We start from the raw sequence: 18,813 nt of genomic DNA, 5'->3' as shown, positions 1-18,813 counted from the left end.
GGGCTGCAAGGAGGTCGAACCAGTCAAGCCTAAAGGAAATCAGTCCTGAATATTCCTTGGGAGGACTGATGCTGAAGTTCACACTCCAATACTTTGGCCACCTGATGCAAAGAACTGACTCATTGGAAAAGATTGATGCTGGGAAAGAGCAAAGGCAGGAGGAAAAAGGGACGACAGAGGATGAGATGGTTGGATGGCATCACCCACTCAATGAATATGAGTTTGAGCAACCTCTGGGAGTTGGTGATAGACAGGGAAGCCTGGCATGCTGCAGTTGATGGGGTTGCAAAGAGTCGGACAAGACTGAGCAACTGAACTGAATCCGTTTAATTATCTGTCTTGTTCATAGCGGCTTGGTGGGGCTAGAGTGTGTTCTGTGTATTTCTGCAACCCCACGCACCCTAATAAATAGTCCTTGAATGAATTATATTCGTATATATAGACCACACACCCACACACTCTAAAATTCCTTGAACTAATTATATTCATGTATATAGTCCACGCACACACACACACACACACACACACTCTCGACAAACGGGGCTTCACAGGTGGTTCTAGTGGTAAAGAACCTGCCTGCCAGTGCAGAAGACATAAGAGATGAGGGTTCAGTCTGTGGACTGGAAAGATCTCCTGGAAGAGGGCATGGCAACCCACTCCAGTATTCTTGCCTAGAGAATTCCAAGGACAGAGGAACCTGGCAGGTCACAAAGAGTGGGACACTGCTGAAGCTACTTAGCACCTGTGCGTAAAGACAAAAATCATTTCACCTTCAATATGTTGTTGTACTGGAGGTGGCACTGGGAGAAACGTGGTCTCACTAAACATGATCTGAATCGTGTACATCTGATTCGCTAGACTGTGCTCTCCACGAGGAGAGGGGCCCGGAACCCAGCGAGCACTAAACAGGTGCCCTAGAAAACCCGAATGTGCCCCCTCCGTAAGTGCGCGCTCTGCTCCAAGTGCTTCCCCACCGCACGTGAGGCGCGGTGGGGCGGGGCCTGGACTACGCTTCCCGGCGCTCCTCGCGCGCCCGGGGCGGGGCGGGGCTGAGGCTGGGGGCGGGGCTGGTTTTACAGGGCGGGGCCTGAGCGGACCGGGGGCGGGGCCGACTACAAAGCCCGGGGGCCGGCGCTGAGGCGCAGAGTGCCCGCAACGCCGGCAGAAGCGCAGCGCAGAGAGGCGCGCGCGGCGGGAGCGGCCCGCGCGTGGAAGGGCCCGGCGGCTAAACCCGCGCCCCTGCTGCCGCGCTCGCTCCGCCACCGCCCCCAATGATCGCAGCCCCACGCGGCCCGGGTCCGTAGGCGGCTGGGCGCCCCCCATGCTGCTGCAGCCCGCGCCGTGCGCCCCGAGCGCGGGCTTCTCGCGGCCCCCGGCCGCCCCCGGCGCCATGCACGGCTCGCAGAAGGACACCACGTTCACCAAGATTTTCGTGGGCGGCCTGCCCTACCATACTACCGACGCCTCGCTCAGGAAGTACTTCGAGGGCTTCGGGGACATCGAGGAGGCCGTGGTCATCACCGACCGCCAGACGGGCAAGTCTCGCGGATACGGCTTCGTAAGTGGCCCCGCGGCACTTATCGCCGCCAGGGCGCTGAGTCGAGCGGCGGGCGCACGCCAGCCCCGGGCGCCTCCCGCCGGCTCGGCACCTGCTGACCCTTCTCGGGCTGCAGCCGGTCCTGCCCCCGTCTCCCTGCCCCCACGCCACGCCGGCTTTAAAAGGGAGAGCCGCTCTGTTCAACTAGGACTCTTCTAAGTTTGTGGAGAGGTTTTGGGAACAGCCGGCTACTTTTCGGCACTTCCTGGAGCAACAAGCGAGCGAGGAACAGGGCTTCACCCTGGGGCACTTAGGAGCCTTTGAGCAACCCGTGTTTTATTTTTTAGCAACTCCCACAGACACCCCAAACAACATAAGTCAGAGTTGGCCTGAAGACACTTCTCTTAACTCCTTTTCTAACTAGGGTGTCCCCAAACCCCTCCCGTGAGGAAATTGGTGGTCCCCCCAGGCCGGGTAGGCCACCCCAGGACTCCTCCTTCCCTTCGGATCTGCTGTAGTCTCCGGGGATTGTTTTTGCCCTTCAAGGCCGCGTTTCTTAGCACTTGAACTCGGAGGGAGGAGCTGGGGTCCAGGGGCAGCTTTGGCGTGGGGGGGCCTAGGCTGGACGGGGGCTGGGCGGATGCCTTGGGTAGCGGGCACCTGAGGTCAGGGGAAGTGAATGCCGGGGGTGCCTGGGCTCTAGAGCCCACTGTCTGCTTCCCCCACCTTCCGGGGAAGCCCCTGATGCCTCTGTGCGCCCCCAGGTGACCATGGCCGACCGCGCAGCCGCTGAGAGGGCTTGCAAAGACCCTAACCCCAACATCGATGGTCGCAAGGCAAACGTGAACTTGGCCTATCTGGGTGCTAAGCCGCGCAGCCTCCAGACGGGTGAGAGTCCGTGCTTTCCTTTCCTGTGCTTCTGGTTGCTATATTCAGCCTGGCTCTCTGTGGGGTGGAAGAGGCACCCCCCGCCCTCCACCGCCCTGCTCCAGGAGTAGCAGTCGGCTGTCATGTGCTCCAAGAGAGCCATCACAGGGCAGTCATCCCCCAGCTCAGAAGTCAAACCCCTTCCTCCGGCCACGTGTGCCAGTGGGACAGGGCGAGGAGGGCAGGTCACCCGCTTGTCAGCTGTCCTCACCGGAGGGAGGAAGTGGGTCCCAGAGCTGGAGGTCGGGAGGACGCAAGCCCAGCGACTGCTGCCCCTCAGCTCCGTGGGCCCCCTTTGGCTGGGAGTTCTGGGGTTCAGGTGGAGGTGGCCAGGAGGGGAGAGGAAGCTGTTTACCCCTTTGGACTAGGCTGTGGGGGTCTTCCCTGGGTAAGGCTGGGCCCCTCCCTAACTGGTCTCTCATTTTAGGCTTTGCCATCGGCGTGCAGCAGGTGCCCCCCACTTTGATCCAGCGGACTTATGGGTGAGTGGACGTGGCCGGTTGGGGCCGGGGGGCGCACAGCCCTTGGAGACTAGGCCAGGGGGCCGTGGGCTTCCTGGGTCTCCCCGTGCAGGTGGCCCTCAGTCTGAGGGAGCCTCTCACCCCAGGACCGCCGACCCTCTGGCATTGGTGGTGCTGTTTGCAGCTCCCTTTCTCTGTCTGAGACCTGTCACTTGCTCCAGTCTTTCAGAAACGTGATCGTGTTGTGGAAGTGGGAGGGGTTCAGCTGGGAGAAGGGAGAGAAGGCAGATTGCATTTCTCTGCCCCCAGCAAAGGCCACACTGAAGAGAGATGGGGAACATGGGCCTGAATTCAGGTCCTAGCTTCCCCTGCTTGGTTGTGTGCCTCGGTTTCCTCACCTGTAAAATGGGATAGTGATAGCACCTCTGAGTTCTGTGGGTGGAGGCCAGGCAGGTAGGTGAGCATGCTGGAGGTGTTTGCCGACCAGGAACCGGGCCAGGCTCTTCTGAGGGCGCCTCTCTGACCTGCTCCGGTGCCCAACAGATGGCGGCAGCAGGTCACTGCCATCCGGTCCGGTGTTTGTGAAGCTGCAGCAGGTGAGCTGGAATCAGGGCCAGATGTCTCCGCCCGAGTGGGCTCAGCCTGTGGGCCTTTTGTCTAACATGCTTTGGAGTACAGTGTCCCACCCTCCTCCACCTGAAAAGGGCCTTCTTTTTTTTTTTTTTTTTAAAAAAAGCATCTAATAGGGCCTGGTAGCTGCTTGGGAAAGGACACAAACTTTAGATGCACAAAGGAGCCTGCCGTACTGGCTGACTTCTCAGCCCCATGATTGATGTCGGCTTTATGCCCTGGTGTGGGGAATGTGCTGATTACGATGGGGGGTTTGTGTTGGGGGACCATTTATAGAAAGGGCAGCCCCTTTTAGGATGGTAGAACTTCTTAAGCTTATCAGAGATCAGATTCCAGGCCCTGTGTTTTGTGTTGAAAGTTGCAAATTTGTGTGTGTGTGTCTGCCCCAGAGACTTGATTTGATTGCTCCCCTGGCTCACTGGGGTGGTGTGGACCAGGCTTTGGAGCAGGTTGGGAGCTGGGCTCGGGGGGACTGGGCAGGTTGGCCATGATTCGGGGCTCCTTGTCCTGACGGGCAGTCTCTGTGGCTGTCCCGTGCCCCCACCCCCTTGTGGGTAAGAGACTGTGTGTGGGCCTGGTGCCTGTGTGTCCTCCTGGGAGGAAGCCTGGAGGGCAGCCGGGAGTAGGGGGCTCTGGTTTCCTTCCCACCCTAGGATCTGCTTCTTCTGTGGCTGTAGGCGTCTTGGAAGGTGTTTGGGGACACCCCCATCTTCCTGCTGTCACCCAGGTTCTTCCTGTTTGGGTTCAGGCCACACGGGGAGGGCGTTTCTCACTTTTCACAGTCTTGGTTCTGCTCCCTGGGGCAGGGGCTTGGACAGGGGCTAGCACTGAGATCCGGGTGTGAGCCTTGAGCACACGCAGCTTTCCTCTGCTTAAAATGCCTCCATGGCTTTCTGCTTGGGCCTGGGCTCTGTTCTGACCCATCACAGCTGCTTCTGGGACTGAGTCTCAGAGTCCTGATACTTGGGACTCTGGAGCCTGCGGACCTGGGATCAGATCCTGGCTTTGTCACTTTACCAGTGGGGTCCTCCTTGCTAAGTGATGTCTTCCTGAGCCTTCCGTTTCCTCATCTGGAAGATGGGAATAATAATGACACGAGGCAATGCTGGCTCATGGGGCTAGGTGCTCCACACCCTCATGGCACTTCTCTGAGGTTGGGATGGACGTCATTCCTCCCTCATAGGTGGGGAAACGGGCAGAGAAAGGTTAAAAACAGTTAACAACCCATCCAGGGTGGCTGAAGTGAGGGGACTTGAACCTCCACGAGCTGGCTCTGGGCCTGTGCTCTTAGCCCCTGCTCTCTGGGGTGGGAGGTGGGAAGGGTGCCCAGGCAGTTTCCCTCACGGTCCTCAGAGCGCCGCCCACGGGAGGGTGGTCAGGGGTCACTCAGATTTTACTGCCATGTGCTCCTGAGCGCCGGCGAAAGTGTTTTGTAACTGAATCTGCTGGCCGGCCATTTAAGACCCATGACGATGCAGAGGCTCTATTTGTTGGTTGCCAAGGGGTGGAAGGACAGTCGACAAACAGGGACAAGGGGTCGGGGGGATGGTCCAGCTCTGCGTTTTCCAGTGGCTGGTGGATGGTCGCCTCCCACCAGGCTGCGCTGAGACCCAGAGGCAGGAGGGGCCTCGGCCATGCTTTCGGGGTCAGCTGTCTCCTCCCAGCGCCCGCCTGCCTGGCTGGAGACTTGGGCTGTCAGCGTCCCTTTTGTCTTTACAAACAATCAGGCCCGGGAGCCCGGTCGGGCCTGACTCAGCGGTCAGTTGTGTCAGCTCCAGGCTGGCAGGGAGGCCCGGGCAGCCCAGAGTTTGCGAACCCGTTAACCCCTCTCCTGCCCGGCAGAACTTTCGCCAGTCTTTCCGGCCCCGCTCCTGTGCCCGGGACAGCTCCAAAGACCCCAGACCCCCAACTCCTGGGCTTAGCTACTGCGGAATCCTCACCTGGCTGGGTCAAAAACGTCAGTGTGGGAAGATTTGCCAAAGGACTTCGACATTCTGTTTTCAGCTTGGGTTCCTCCTCCCCGGTTTATCTTTTCTTCAAGAACAGGGTCTTTCAGGGTCTACCTCGAGTAGGACATTTCCGTCACATTCACTCCGTGGGGCTGAGGCTTGGGTCTGGAGAAGACTTCTTTGGGAGGTGGCAAGTGGCCAGTCTCAGGGGGGACAACTACAGCCAGAGACCACCCAGCTTAGTGGCCCACCAGGTGGGACAGTCAGCAGCCTGCAGGCACGGGTCCAGGCAGAGTGTCGGATCTGGCTTGGAAGGGGCTTCATGGCCGGTATCAGGGCTGTTTGACAGCCAGCTGTCTGTCTAGGCTGGGCCTGAGGGCCGTAGGAGCTGAGGTGTGTCCTGGGCCCTACTGCGCTGGGAGCCTCTCCTTGGGGTATGTTTGAAGGGTTACCTGTTTCTCTAGGCTCACCTCCCCCCTCCCCAACTTCTTAAGGGGGCCTCACTGTGGCTCCACACCTGTCCACCACGAGCCCCACTCAGTGCCGGGAGCAGGCCAAGCCCTCGGGCCCAGATGACAGGACAGGGTCCTGTGGCCATTGGGTGTCAGGCAGGCTTCGTGTCGGAGCGAGGCCCCCGGAGGCCTGACCGGGCTCAGGGTCAGGCCCACCCCCTTCTCCCCATCTGCAGGGAGATGCCACCTCGCTGGGCTGAGTGGGGACGGGCCCGTGCCTGGTGCAGAACCGCGCAGTGAGGGCCGGGCCCACAGGAAGACGGGCGCACAGTGACTCCTCTCATGGCGGCTCGGCCAGTCTGTTGCCCCCTCCACCTGTGTGGGTGCTGGGCGCGGGGAAACTCTCCAGAGCTGACCGTGCATGGCACAGGCACTAGAGCCTGAGTCGGGGGCTCCAGCACCCTCCCTCCTTCCCCGAGGCCCCAGCACTGCTGTCTGGCTAGCTCTTGGACAGGGCAGAGCCAGAACCCCCAGAACTGACCAGGGCCTAGGGTCTCCTCCCTTGGCACCTTCACACTGCATTTGGCTGAAGGTTTCCGGACCCCTGCTCCGTCTCTGTGATGGTCCCCAGTGCCCAGGTCGAGACCCGCTGCCCTTGTTGTCATCAGGTCGTGGGTATCTGCCCAGCCAGGGGGTCTGAGTGGAGTGTCTGGGTCCCCAGGGTGGGGTGGGGGTGGCGCCACAGGGCGATGGGAAGATGTCTGTTTCTCAAAAGCGTGGAGCACACAGGACTGGGCAGAAGGGAATGAGCTGTTCCCAGAATGCTTTGTTCCTCGAGTATTTATTGAACACCTGCTGGATACTTTGAAAGACGTGGTTGGTTCTCCATCTCGCTTTCTGGCAGGGATGCCAGACCATTCGAAATCCATCTGCACATGTGATGGGTGCAGCTGGACAGAGCAGCTGGCTGGCAGGAGGCCTCGTGGGGGCAGGACAGGCCTCTGTCGTGATGTAAGGGTAGGGAGGGTGATCTGCGAGCATGACAGTCACAGACCTGCACCCTAGGACACCTCCAGATGGTGAAATCAGAGCAAGGCCTGGAGCCAGCTAAGAACAGCATGCCTGCTATGGACTCTTGGGCTTGGTGGCATGTTGTGTTATGAGACGTCACCACTGGGGACATTGCAGGGGGCCTCCGGTACTGTACCTGGAGAGCCTTGTTATCTCATGATATGACATAAATAAAGCCAGGGGTAGTTGCAGTGCCTAGAATAGGGGCCAGCACCTGGGCTGGGGGGGCAGGGGGGTGGGGGCCAGCATCTTGGAGGTGTGGCAGGAAGTGAGGTCAGAGTGGAGGCTTTGCGGGGGGCGGGGGGGGGCCAGGGGGTGGGCAGAGAGGAAGCCGGTACCCTCCCTGTGTGGCATCACATGGCTTGTTTTTACTTTCAGGGTGTCTGGGGTGGTCCTGCCCCTCCCCACCCCATTGCTTCCTGTTTAGCTCTCACTGGAGCGAGGCGTGGGCCGGCGCGTGGCCCTCCCCGCGGGCACCCGTGCACACCTGTTGTTTGTCGCCGTCTGCTGTAACAGACACCGGCCTCCGGGTGGTTCTTGGGTTCTCATCCAAGGGCAAGCTCCCCGCCAGCCGCGCTGGCCCTGGCAGGAGGGACCCTGTGCGGAGGGCTGCAGGGCCTCGTCCGGAAGCCTCGGGCCCAGGGGAGAGGCCTGGCCATGCTCAGGCTGACTCGGGCATCCTGGCCCCATGGGTGGGGAGGAGTGTGGCGGGGGAGGTGGGCCAGGCCCTTCACGCTGCAGCGGGAGGAGGCTGTGTGGGGAGCCGGGGAGCCCCATGACTTGCCTGGAGGACTCCTTGTTTTTGTGATGACCTTTTCTCTTCGAGTCTCTGTTTCCCCAGCTGCTGCGTGGATGTGATGAGCACTCTGCAGAGTGCTGGGGGGGCACCCTGCTCATTCTCCTGACCCCTCCCACGTTGGGGGTGGGGAGGAAGCCCTGCTCATCCATTCAGTTTGTTCAAAGGACGTTTGCCGGTTTGTGGCAGGTTGGGATGAAGGGAACCCTGGTCCTGCTTGTGATTACAGAACTTTCTTTGGCAGAGGTGGTGACAGGTGCTCCTGGGGGAAGGGAGCGGCTGACAGGAGGCTGGTATGACCGGTGGGAGGAAGTGGGAGATTGAAGGGAGTCATGGACCCAGCAGGGTGGCCTCAGCTCACATAGGGCCTTAGTGGTCCAGTGGGGGCATTTGGATTTTACTCTTGAGTCATGTGGGGCTACCGTGGGCCCTGAGCATGTGATGGCCGAGTCACTTGCATCTTTAGAGCGTCTCTGGCTGCTGGGTGGGCCTGAACCACTGGGGGCATGGTGGGCCCCTGGACCAGCACAGGGGTGTGGAGTTGTGGGATTCTGTGTACATTTAAAGAAGTACATTTAAAGAACGTGAGAAAGAAGGGAGTCCAGGAGGATTCCAGAACATTGGGCCTGAGCTCACGGCAGTTCGATGGGCCTTGGCAGTGAGGGGAGGCTGCAGTCTGGGGGGAAGAGCGGCATTTGGGCTTGGACAGGTTCTGTTGGAGAGGCCAGGCCAGGGCCCGGCACTGCCCCATGGGAGACGCATCGCACCTGCTCTGATCCAGTGGCCCCAGAGAGCCTGGAGGCCCCCCTCTGGGAAGTCCTGGGGGGCCCCCTCCCTGGCCTGAGAATCATGAGTTGTACCCCAGCAGCTGCCGACTTCTCCAGCCCATCAGGCCAAACCTCCAGAGAACAGAAAAAGTGAAATGGGCTCATTTGCCTTTTTTATTTTTATTTTCGAGGGTGACCGTGCGTTCACAGAGTGAGCGCCTGGGACGGCAACCCATCCCTTTGCGCTGCGAGTTTCGCTCTGAGTGTGGGGTGTGAGGCCGTCTGTCTCCTGGCGCCAGCTCCCTCAGCTGCCCCCCTCCACCCCCGACTGCCCAGGAGTCCCAGACCCTGCTGATCAGACCCCTAGACTTCTGCCACCAGGGGTCCAGGGGAGGCTGTGTCGCGCTCTGTGTCACCCTTGGTTTACAGACAGGGAAACAGGCCAGAGAGGGCCGAGGGGCTGGGGCAGCCGCGGCCAAGATCCAGACTCGGGATTCTCAGTCCTACACCCCAGTCTCCATCGGCCCGAGACAGCTGGGTCATTCCTGGCTGGGAGCTGCTCACTCTGGGCGCATGGGTCCAGGCAGAGATCTCTGCCATCACCCTTTCAGCAGGGGCTGCTCGGCCTGAGCATGTGCCCCCCCAGGATGGTCTGGCCTTTTGAACCTGGCCGACTGTAGCCCCCCCCACTTCCCACAGTCTTGGGTTTTGTGGGTTTGTTTCGCTCAGGTCCTGGCCTGGGCGTTGGGTCACCTGAGTTCTGACCCATTAACTGTCCTGCTTGCTGATTTGCTTTTCCCTCTGGGTCTCTGGTCTGCCCTCCGTGGGGCTGGGCTGGGAGGGGCTTCTGTCCGTCCTGGCTGGGTGGGATGTTCTTGCACTCCCTCAGGCTCGAGGAGGAGGGGTCATCGGTGCTGCTGAGGTCCCTGGCGGTACAGACGGGGCAGTCCAAGCCCCCAAGACAGCCCTGAGGCTGACAGGTGCAGGGTGAGACTTGAACAGAGGCTGTGGTTCTTGCCTCCCCAGGGTTCATGGTGTGAGTTGTCGAGCAGAGCTGTGCTGGCCCTAGAGGCCATTCCAGGTAAGGCTGCTGCTTCTGCCTTCCAAGGACCGAGACTCCCAGCCCAGAAAGCAGCAGGGCCCCGGAGGAAGCCCCTTTTCCACCCAGTGCCAGCAAGGCCCTTGGCTCTCGGTGCTGGCTAGGTGCTGGGGACCAAGCGGTCCAGGCCATGTCCCTGCCCTCGGGAAGACAGACGGATGACAAAGTGGTTTGAGGCTGTAGGAAGGAAGTATGGCCAGCGGTGGGCAGGAGGTGAGGGGGTGGTGGTCAGGGAAGGCCTCTGTGGAGGTGACTTAGCTGTGGGAAGGAGCCTGCCAGCAGCGGGAACAGCAGGTGCGAAGGCCCTATGCACAGAGAAGCATGTCCAGTCTGGGGACAGAACGTGCCAAGCCTGTGCCCTTTTCAGAAGCCTGTAGATGGAGTACGTGGAGGCCGGCGGCACCTGACCTTTCTGGGGAGTAGGTGGGGCACCAAGGAACCCGCTGGGCACACGCACCCTGTGTCCTAGTGCCAGGTGTCCGAGACGCCCCCCTTTCATGGTGTGTAGGCCTGGGGAGGGACCCGGGGGCTGTGCTCAGACGGGGCCAGCCGCGGGTTTGGCTGGGTTTTCCTTCTCACTGGAGATTCTGGTGGGTGCATGTATGTGTGTGTGTGTTCATCCCTGCGTGTTTGTGTTCACGTGCCAGCTCGGCTCCTTGGTCCCCACCTGGCCTCCTTCCCAGCCCTCTGTGTGGGTGTCTGGTTGGGGCAGTGGTAAGGACTCCGTGTATCGACCTTTTGCCTTGTAGTTGACAGCAGGTCTTGACCTCAGCATGATGCTGCAGGTTTCTTTGTGTGGGGACTGTCCTGTGCGCTGTGGAATGTTACCAGCGTCCCCAGCCTCCACCGCTGGCTGCCAGTGGCACTCCCTACCCACCAGGTGACAAACAGGAATGTCATATTTATGCTGAGTGACCCCTGGGGTGAAGTCACTGTGGCTGAGAAATGCTGGTCGGGTGGAGGCGTCTCACCTCTCAAGCCCTGAGGTCAGCTTCTGCCAGACCCATTTTACAGATGGGAAAACTGAGGCTCGTGGAAGCTCTGTAACTTGAATGCAGATCTGAGGGGCCCAGCCCCCTGTTTGGGGGAGCTTCACAGCTTCCTCCCCCTTGACTCTGCAGGGCTTGCGCAGCGGCAGAGCCCTGCTCTTGTCTCCTGGCTGTGTGACTGCCAGTCCCTTGGCCTCTTGGAGCCTAAGTTTTCCTGAGAAATGGGGCAACACCAGCACCTATTTTCTGGCTGTGGAATGCTTTGTATGTTATCTTTGGCTTTTCACAGAGTGGAGGGTGGGGCAGGGTGCTTGAGGGACACAGGTGAACAGATGCAGATTTAAAATGTCCCCACAGGCCAGGAAACGGTAGCCCCTTTCCTCCCAACCTGAAGCTTACTCGCCCACCATGTCTGAGCATCCCCAGCAGGGCAGCTCCATGCTCCCCACGATGCTGAGTGTCAGAAACCTGGTGAACATGCCGGCTTTCCTGGCCGGCAGCCTTGAGGCAGGCATGGCCAGAATCCTGCCATTTCAGCGCCCTGGGTGCGTCTCCTGTGCGGACAGCTTGTGCCTGGCCTGGGGGGTACTTACGCAGTGCAGTGTGTACCTGCGTCCCCGGGGGCCTGTCGGATGCAGGCTCCCAGACCCCATCAGACTTGGCTGTCCGCTCTCTGAAGCAGGGGTGTCCCTGCCTGTGCTGGGAGAAGTTCTGGGCTCAAAACTTCCAGAGCCTCACCCTCAGGAATGTCCTGGGGTGTCCGGAGCACTGCTCCGAGACCCGCTCTGTCTTGTCTCCACTGGCTTCTGTTTAGGGATGGGTCTAGACTGCTGGGGCCCCTCTTTTTTAATTTAATAATTAGACTGAAAATAAAAGTGCTCCATGAATGTGAAAAGAAAGTTTCTGTCACATAGTGGGTACCCAAGAAATAGACGCTGAAGGTTAATCAGGTATTAGTTCCTTGTTTTTTTTTTTCCTGCCTGTTTTTTTTAATATATGATAGCTTTTGAAATTATCACAATCTTGTGAAATAGATGGCATTGTTTCCATTGTTACCAATTGATTAAATTATCAAATTGTTAAGTTATTAAACTGAGACCCAAAAGGCAACTCATATGCTTCATATCACATACCCTTTTAAATAAGGGACGTGTTTGCTGTGGATTCTCAAGTCCTCATATACTTCTGTGTAAACACTTAGGTCATTTCCTGTAGGCAGACTAAATATCAAGAAATGGAACTGTTGGTGCGGCCCCTCTTCTGTCTTGGTGTCAGCACCGAATGCCCAGCCCCTTCCCTATCCAGGGGCCTAGACAAGGTGCCGGGTAGAGCCTCCACCCACTCATGTGAGGTCCAGGCGGGGAGATGGATCAGGAGCTCAGGCTCCGAGCAGCTGCCTCCTCCTCCGAGAAGCCTCCCCTGACCACTCCCGACTCTGGTTCGTGGGTTGGCATATTTGCGTGTCTCTCCTTCTCCTGGATTCCGAGCTCTGAGAGGCCAGGGGCCATGTAATCTTCTCGCTGCTGTGTCCTTGCCCAGAGCACACCCACAGACAGGAGAGAAGCCTGGGGAGGCGGAGGTGGAATTCGAACCCAGGCCGTACTCCGTTCAGGGCTCTTGTTCCCACCAGAGGAGCAGGAGGGGGTGTACAGCAGAAGCCCCTAATAAGGGAGAGAGAGCTTGGCCTGGGGCCAGTATGTAGGTTCCTACAGGAAGCTGTCTGACCTCCTGGCAAGCAGGAGTGGGTCGCCATGGCAACCGTTGGGGTGCTGCCACCTAGGAGGGCACATAGCAGGGATGGGGGACCTCAGTGTGAGAACTTCCTGGCCAGGGGCAACTGGGGCTCCTCTGGGACTGGCCAGGTGTGCCCAGGCTCTTACCCCTAGGGAGGCGTTTGCTGCTGGGTCCACAGGGCCGTGGTACCCATCCCCACCTCAGCTCTGCCCTCACTGGGTGGTTCACCCCTGGCTCAGGATTGCTTCTTACGTGTGTGTGCCTTTATTGTGGTAAGGTGTGAGGGTGTGCTCCGTCACTCAATCCTGTCCAACTCGGCAACCCTGTGGACTATAGCCCACCAGACTCCTCTGTCCATGGGATTCTCCAGGCCAAGAATACTAGAGTGGGTTGTCATATCCTCCTCAGGGGAAATCTTGACCCAGGAATCGAACCCACATCTCTGGTGTCTCCTGCATTGGCAGACAGGTTCTTTCCTGCTGAGTCACGAGGGAAGCCCTGTGGTAAATGTACGCATAACCTAAAATCTGCCGTTGTAGGGCATTAAGCATTTTCACAGAGTTGTGTATTCATCACCACCATCTGATTCAGAACTTCTGCATCACCCAGGAGGAGACCCCATAGCACCGCCTCCCCTCTCCTGCTTGCCCCTCCATTATGACCACTCTTTCTGGACCCGCTTCTGTGGAGGTTTCCGTGAGTGGAATTGTGCAGTCCGGAGCCTTTCCCTTCTGGCTTCTTTCACCCAGCGTCATGTCCTCAAGGTTCATCCTTGAGGATGAACACAGTGGTGGTATGTGTCAGCGTGTTACTCCTTTTTATGGCAGAATAACATTCCTTGGCATGCACACACCGCAGTCTGGAAACCCATTCATCCTTGGACGGGAGCTTGGGTTGCTTCTCCTTTGTGGCTGGTGCGAATAGTGCTTCTTATCTTTTAACTGTGCCCGTGAGTCCGTTCGCCTCATGGAGATACTCAGACCCACATGCACCAACTGCCTGTCCCCCTGCCCCCTCCACAGCCCCCTTCCCGGCCTTTTCTTTGCATTCGAAACATCGGGCCGCATAAAGTTGCTGTCAATCAGCTTTTTGGACCTGTAACAATGGCGGTTTCATACGATTCCACCTCACCCATCCTTAGCACTGGTATAAACACACATCTGAATTTTTTTAGTGAACATTATCACTGTTCAGTATAAATATAACAGTTTTGCAGAAACAGCACGTCTGTTCTGTGACCTGGTTTTCTCTCCCGGCCGCATGGAGAGGGAGTGGCTTGAGGTTGAGCTTGGACTTTGTCCCACTGCCCCGTGGGTTGGTCTGGGGGACCCCGGGCGCTGCTTTGTCCCGATGGATGGCACTGGGGTTTCTCTGCTTTTTCCGTGTTCCCAAGGGGGCGGCCAGGACCCACTGAGCCCCGCCTTTGTTCAGGAGCAAGGGCTCCTGGATGCTGAGGGGCCCGGCAGGGGAGGGAACCTGGCTGCCACGGCCCCGCTTGCTGTCCACTTGCGGTCCTCCAGCTGCCCCACCTGCGGGATTCCCAGGAGGGAATGTTTTCCCTTTTGCTTTCCAAGCAGCTTCTCTTCGAAATGGAAGGGCGGCAGGACGGGGTTCCCGGGCCTGTGTTACAGGTGTGGAGGCCCCGTCCTGTGTACCTCAAGCAGTTCTGAGAGGCGGACGAGGATCTGATGCCCGCTCCGGTGGCTCTGCGCCCACCCCCGTCGTGGGCACTGCTGCAGATTGGCTGTGGGGCTCGGCGCTGGCTGGCAGAGCAGGCACCTGCCGATACCGCCTTCCTGAGCCTCACTTTCCCCTTTGGCTATGTGCGGGATCACACCTGTGTTGGAGGACTGGGTGTGGGGCACGCATAGCACCCACAGTGGGCAGCCTGCCGGGTGTGATGAGTGCCAGGTGCAAGTCACAGCTCTCAGACTGATGCCCAGGGGCCACATCCTGTTCCCTCCCCTCTGGTACTACAGGCAGTGTGCCTCCGAGCCCAGTGTTTCTGTAGTAAACTGGGATAATTATGAGAGCCACCCTAGGGCAAGGTTCACCAGTTAGTCTTAGGTGAGACGTGGCCGCTGGGCTGCTGAGCCCTGTCCCTGAGGCTTGGCCGTCATCTCTGCTCTTAGTCCCACCATCTGGTTATACTTCGATTCATCATTGTCTTTGTTCCCTCAGCAAGTGAGCCCGTGCTGGGGGCCAAGGTCTGTGTTGTCAGTCCATAGGTGGCTGACGTTTTAGTGGGGGGAGACAGCTGTGGGAAATAAGTAAGTTGTGTGGGTGTCACTTGGGGGCGTGGCAAGATGCTGGAAGATGAATAGGGAAGTGGGGGTGGGGACAGGGCTGGCTTCATGGACCTGGGCCCTGGCTGATCACACGGGAACTTGTGTTCAGAAGGGCCTGTGCTGGGTTTGATGCTCTGGTGCTGAAATTGCTAATCATTTTTAAACTCCCCCTGGCCCCCAGGTCATGTTGTTGCTCCTGTCAGGAGTGGATGGTATTTGGGGTGTAGGGTGGTTTGAGGGGGGTTCCTGAAGGGGTTCACTGAGGAGATATTTTGAGTGTAGACTTGAAGAGGGGAGGTGGGAAGCCTGTGGGTCGCTGGGGAGAGTGCTGGGTCGCCGTGCAGTTGTAGGCATGGCCAGTGCCACAGCCCTGCAGTGGGAGCAGCCTTATTGCTCAGATTGCACCCATTTTACAGATGAGAAAGTGGAGACACAGGAGGGCGAGACAGCATCGCCCAGCAGTCCCAGCTCGTCCACTCCTCCCTGGAGCCAGCTGTGTTTCCCTGCTCTGTCCCCTGACCCTCTCTGCTTGGCCCCGCAGGCTGACCCCCCACTACATCTACCCACAAGCCATCGTCCAGCCCAGCGTGGTGATCCCGGCCACCCCGGTCCCACCGCTGTCCTCGCCTTACATCGAGTACACGCCGGCCAGCCCGGCCTACGCCCAGTACCCGCCGGCTGCCTATGACCAGTACCCGTATGCCGCCTCGCCCGCCACAGCCGCCAGCTTCATGGGCTACAGCTACCCGGCTGCCGTGCCCCAGGCCCTCTCAGCCGCGGCCCCCGCGGGCACCACCTTCCTGCAGTACCAGCCTCCGCAGCTGCAGCCTGACCGGATGCAGTGAGGCCGGCCCCGCCCGCCACCACGGCCCCGTCACTGCGGGCTGGGGGGTGCCGGCCGAGTCCGGGGGTGCACACTCACCCCTGGACCTCGCAGGGCCCACGGGACCCCGTCGCACCCTGGATGGCCCAGAGACTACTGATCTTTACACCTGGGACATCATGTCTTGAGAGAGGACTTGAATGACCGAAAGCTAATGGAAGATCAGCCTGAATGTCGCACATGCACCGTCCCCACCCTCCCACACCTTAGAGCCCGCAGGCGGTCCCTCCAGCACCCAGCGGGGTCTTCTGGACCCTCCATAAACCCCGACTGCCCTCTGGGTCCCGTTCAGAGAGGCCTTATTACTCCAGGGAAGCCCAGGATCGCGGCGAAGTGCATTGACTGTTGTCACTCCATCTGCATGACTGTGAACCGCAGGTAGGGGGCTCTCCCACCCCCAGAATTCCCATTATCTAAATGTTCGCCTGGGGGCACCCCCCCACCCCCCAGGGCTCCCAGGTGCAGCAGGGCGCCCCCGGTGACCTGTGACTGGGGCAGCCAGCCATGGTCCGTTCATTCCATCAAAGCACTGTGGCTCTTTTTCTTATCATTGTTGTTTTGCTACTAAGATGATTTCAGAGTTTCAGTCTATTTTTTCAATGGAGACTCCAATGCCAAGAATCCAAAACCTGTTTTTCTGACTTTGAGACTCACTTTGGTCGATGGCTCGTCCGCCTGAAGAGATGGTGGTGGTGTTCTTCTGCTAAGTGCCAGCTCGAGCTCCTCAGAGGGTGGGCATCTTGACAGTGAGTTTTCTTAAGCTTTACCTGCTCCCTGAGGCCATGAAGGGGTGCTGGCTGAGGGGCTGGACCACCACATCCCGGCCGGCTGGCAGGATAGAGGCTCAGAGCATAGGGTGGTCCCCACCCCACCCTCCACCCCCATAGTGTCGCCTGCTGTATACAACCTGTGGGTTTGAGTTGAGACATGTCTGGCTGCCTTGGGAGCTCGGGGAGAGGAGGCGGAGGTTCACCCACACCACGATGGGGCCCTGCCCTGGAGGAGCAGGGGAGAGTTGAGGGGCGGGCGGGCCGGAAGGTTGGGGGCACTGGGGTGCTCCTTCAGACCTACCTCAGGGACGCGGGAGGCCTCGGGGCTGACGTACGTGGGCTTCGCTGCACGTCTGGTGCAGAGTCAAAGCCCAGAAAGTAAAGGTAGCTAATATTATAATAATATTTTTATTAGAATGTTCTGATTATAAAAAATAAAACTTGTTTTCTTTAAAGAAAAAGTGGGTCTGTGGTTTTTTTCCCCCTCAAAGGGGCGCCTCCGACCCCCACAGCGACCAGGCTCAGCATTGCTGATGTGCTGGGAGCAGGGCCCTGGGGCAGAGGCCAGGGGGTTGGGGAGGGTGTTGTCATTGATGGTGCCACCAGAGCCCCATGAAAGAGAAAGCTGGGTGCTGCTGGCAGAACCTGGGTGGCAGCTGCGAAGAGAGCTGAGGAGCAGGTGTCCAGGCCACCCACCCTTGGGGCACTGGCAGCCAGACACAAGTCAGGGTGGAGAAGAGACGTCTAGGGTGTGTGAGTAAGGGGTCCCATCTCAGGGAAGTCCCAACCTCTTCCACCACCCACCTGGAGCCCTGTCAGTGGTGGGAGATCATGGAGGCCTTCTGGAAGGAGTGTGAAGGCTGGAGAAGGAGGTTCATTTGCTCATTCCCTCAATTGTTCCCTCATTCATTCATTCCAAGAAATTGTTCTGTGCCAGGTCACATGCAGAGCCCTGGGAGTAGTCATGAACAAAGCACGCAGTCCTGCCCGGGGAGTTAGAATCTAGCAGGGACGCGCAGCAAGCATGCAAAGCAGTGAGGGAGACGCAGGAAACATGCAAATGCAGTGATTTCACCTACCGGTCAGGATGCATTACCAGGTGATGGAGGAGGAGGCCTGGGTTCTAGGCAGAGGAACAGCAGGCGCCGAGGCCCAGGTGGCTGGAGAGACTCGTGAGGGGAGGCAGGGTGGCAGGTGAGCATAGGAGGTGGCGGGGCTGAGGGGACAGCAGAGACCAGTGAGCATGCTGAGCACAGTCTGGGTGGGGCTTGGGGGGGACAGTGCAGAGACGCCCGCTGCCTGGTGAGCTCAGCACAGTGTAGCTGATGCCCTGGGGGACGGGAGGGGAGGACTGCACAGGTAGGAGGAGGCATCAGAGGCAGCTGGATGGAGGGATTCCTCCTGGTGGGGAAGCCAGTCTGAGCAGAGCTCGGAGGTCGAGGGTTGGCCTACTTTGGGGCAGTTGCTCTCCAGGCACCAGGATGCTTGTCCTCCTGGACCTTTCAGAGCGTGTACGTCTGTGCCATCTCCCCCATTCACCTCCTGCACAGTAGGCGAGCCAGGCTCCCTCTGGTCCCGCAAAACTCCTCCCTCACCCTCTCTTGCAACTTCTGCTAAGCCTATCTCTTGTCTGCCCACTCCTTGCCCCCTTCACTGCTTCTGCCTCCGTCCTCTGGTGGTCCATGGTCTGCATCTTGCAGCCAGAGGGCCCTGTTTGACATCAGTGGGGTTCCCTGCTCCCCCAGCTCAGAGCCCTCTGTGACTCCCCCTCATCCTCAAGGAAAAAGCCAAAGCTGTCACTGTGTTCTGGGAGAGCCCCCCACACCAGGCAGAGCCCGCCACAGGACCTTTGTACTTGCTGTCAAATCCTCCAGCTTTTACCTGCTGAATTCCTCCAGCTCTCAGCGCATCTTTGTCCCGGCAGCCTCCTCTGGCCCCAGTCTCAGTCCAGACAGCTGAACTGTGTTCCCTGTCAGGTGTAACCTCACCTGTCCCTGTCCCATCCCCATTGGAACACCAACACCAGGGGGGCATCTGCTTTGTGTCCTGTATGTCCCCCACATGTAGTGTTGTGCCAGGCACAGCAGGGAAACTGATGCCTGCTGGCATTTAGAACTTGATTCTGGCGGAGGACGCCAGCAGGAGTTTTGGAACCATCCATCCAGGCTGGAGTGTGCTGGGCAGATCTGAGACGAGAGGAGCTGGGGCCAGGGGAGGGGTGGGGCGGAAGAGGCCAGAGCTGCCACAGTGTCCGCAGGGAACAGGGCAGATGATGCGTGGGGAACGTAGTGCCTGCCCAGAGCTGGGTGGCTGGGTGTGACCTCAGGTCCACTGACAACTCCACGTGGTCAGCCTTTGGCTTTGAAGCAAGATGACTCACCCTGATTCAGGCAGGTGGCTTGAGGCAGACTGGGAGCCACCTACACTGTGCTGTCCTGGGGTCCCCATGGGATCGCCTTG

General features: G+C 59.0%; 1 protein-coding gene across 1 annotated transcript; it reads left to right on the top strand.

The window, feature by feature from the left end:
- Nucleotides 1-1,118: 1,118 nt before the first annotated feature.
- RBM38 (RNA binding motif protein 38) lies at nt 1,119-16,814 on the top strand. Its single transcript, XM_043479606.1, has 4 exons — nt 1,119-1,558; nt 2,302-2,425; nt 2,892-2,946; nt 15,242-16,814. Exons 1-4 carry the CDS (start codon nt 1,322-1,324, stop codon nt 15,543-15,545), a joined length of 720 nt encoding a protein of 239 aa, XP_043335541.1. The 5' UTR covers nt 1,119-1,321; the 3' UTR covers nt 15,546-16,814.
- The last annotated feature ends 1,999 nt before the right edge of the window (nt 16,815-18,813 follow it).

The sequence above is a fragment of the Cervus canadensis genome, chromosome 10, assembly GCF_019320065.1.
Source record: "Cervus canadensis isolate Bull #8, Minnesota chromosome 10, ASM1932006v1, whole genome shotgun sequence".
Lineage (NCBI taxonomy): Eukaryota > Metazoa > Chordata > Mammalia > Artiodactyla > Cervidae > Cervus > Cervus canadensis.
Note: the sequence above shows the minus strand (reverse complement) of the source record. Positions and strands in the feature narration are given on the sequence as shown.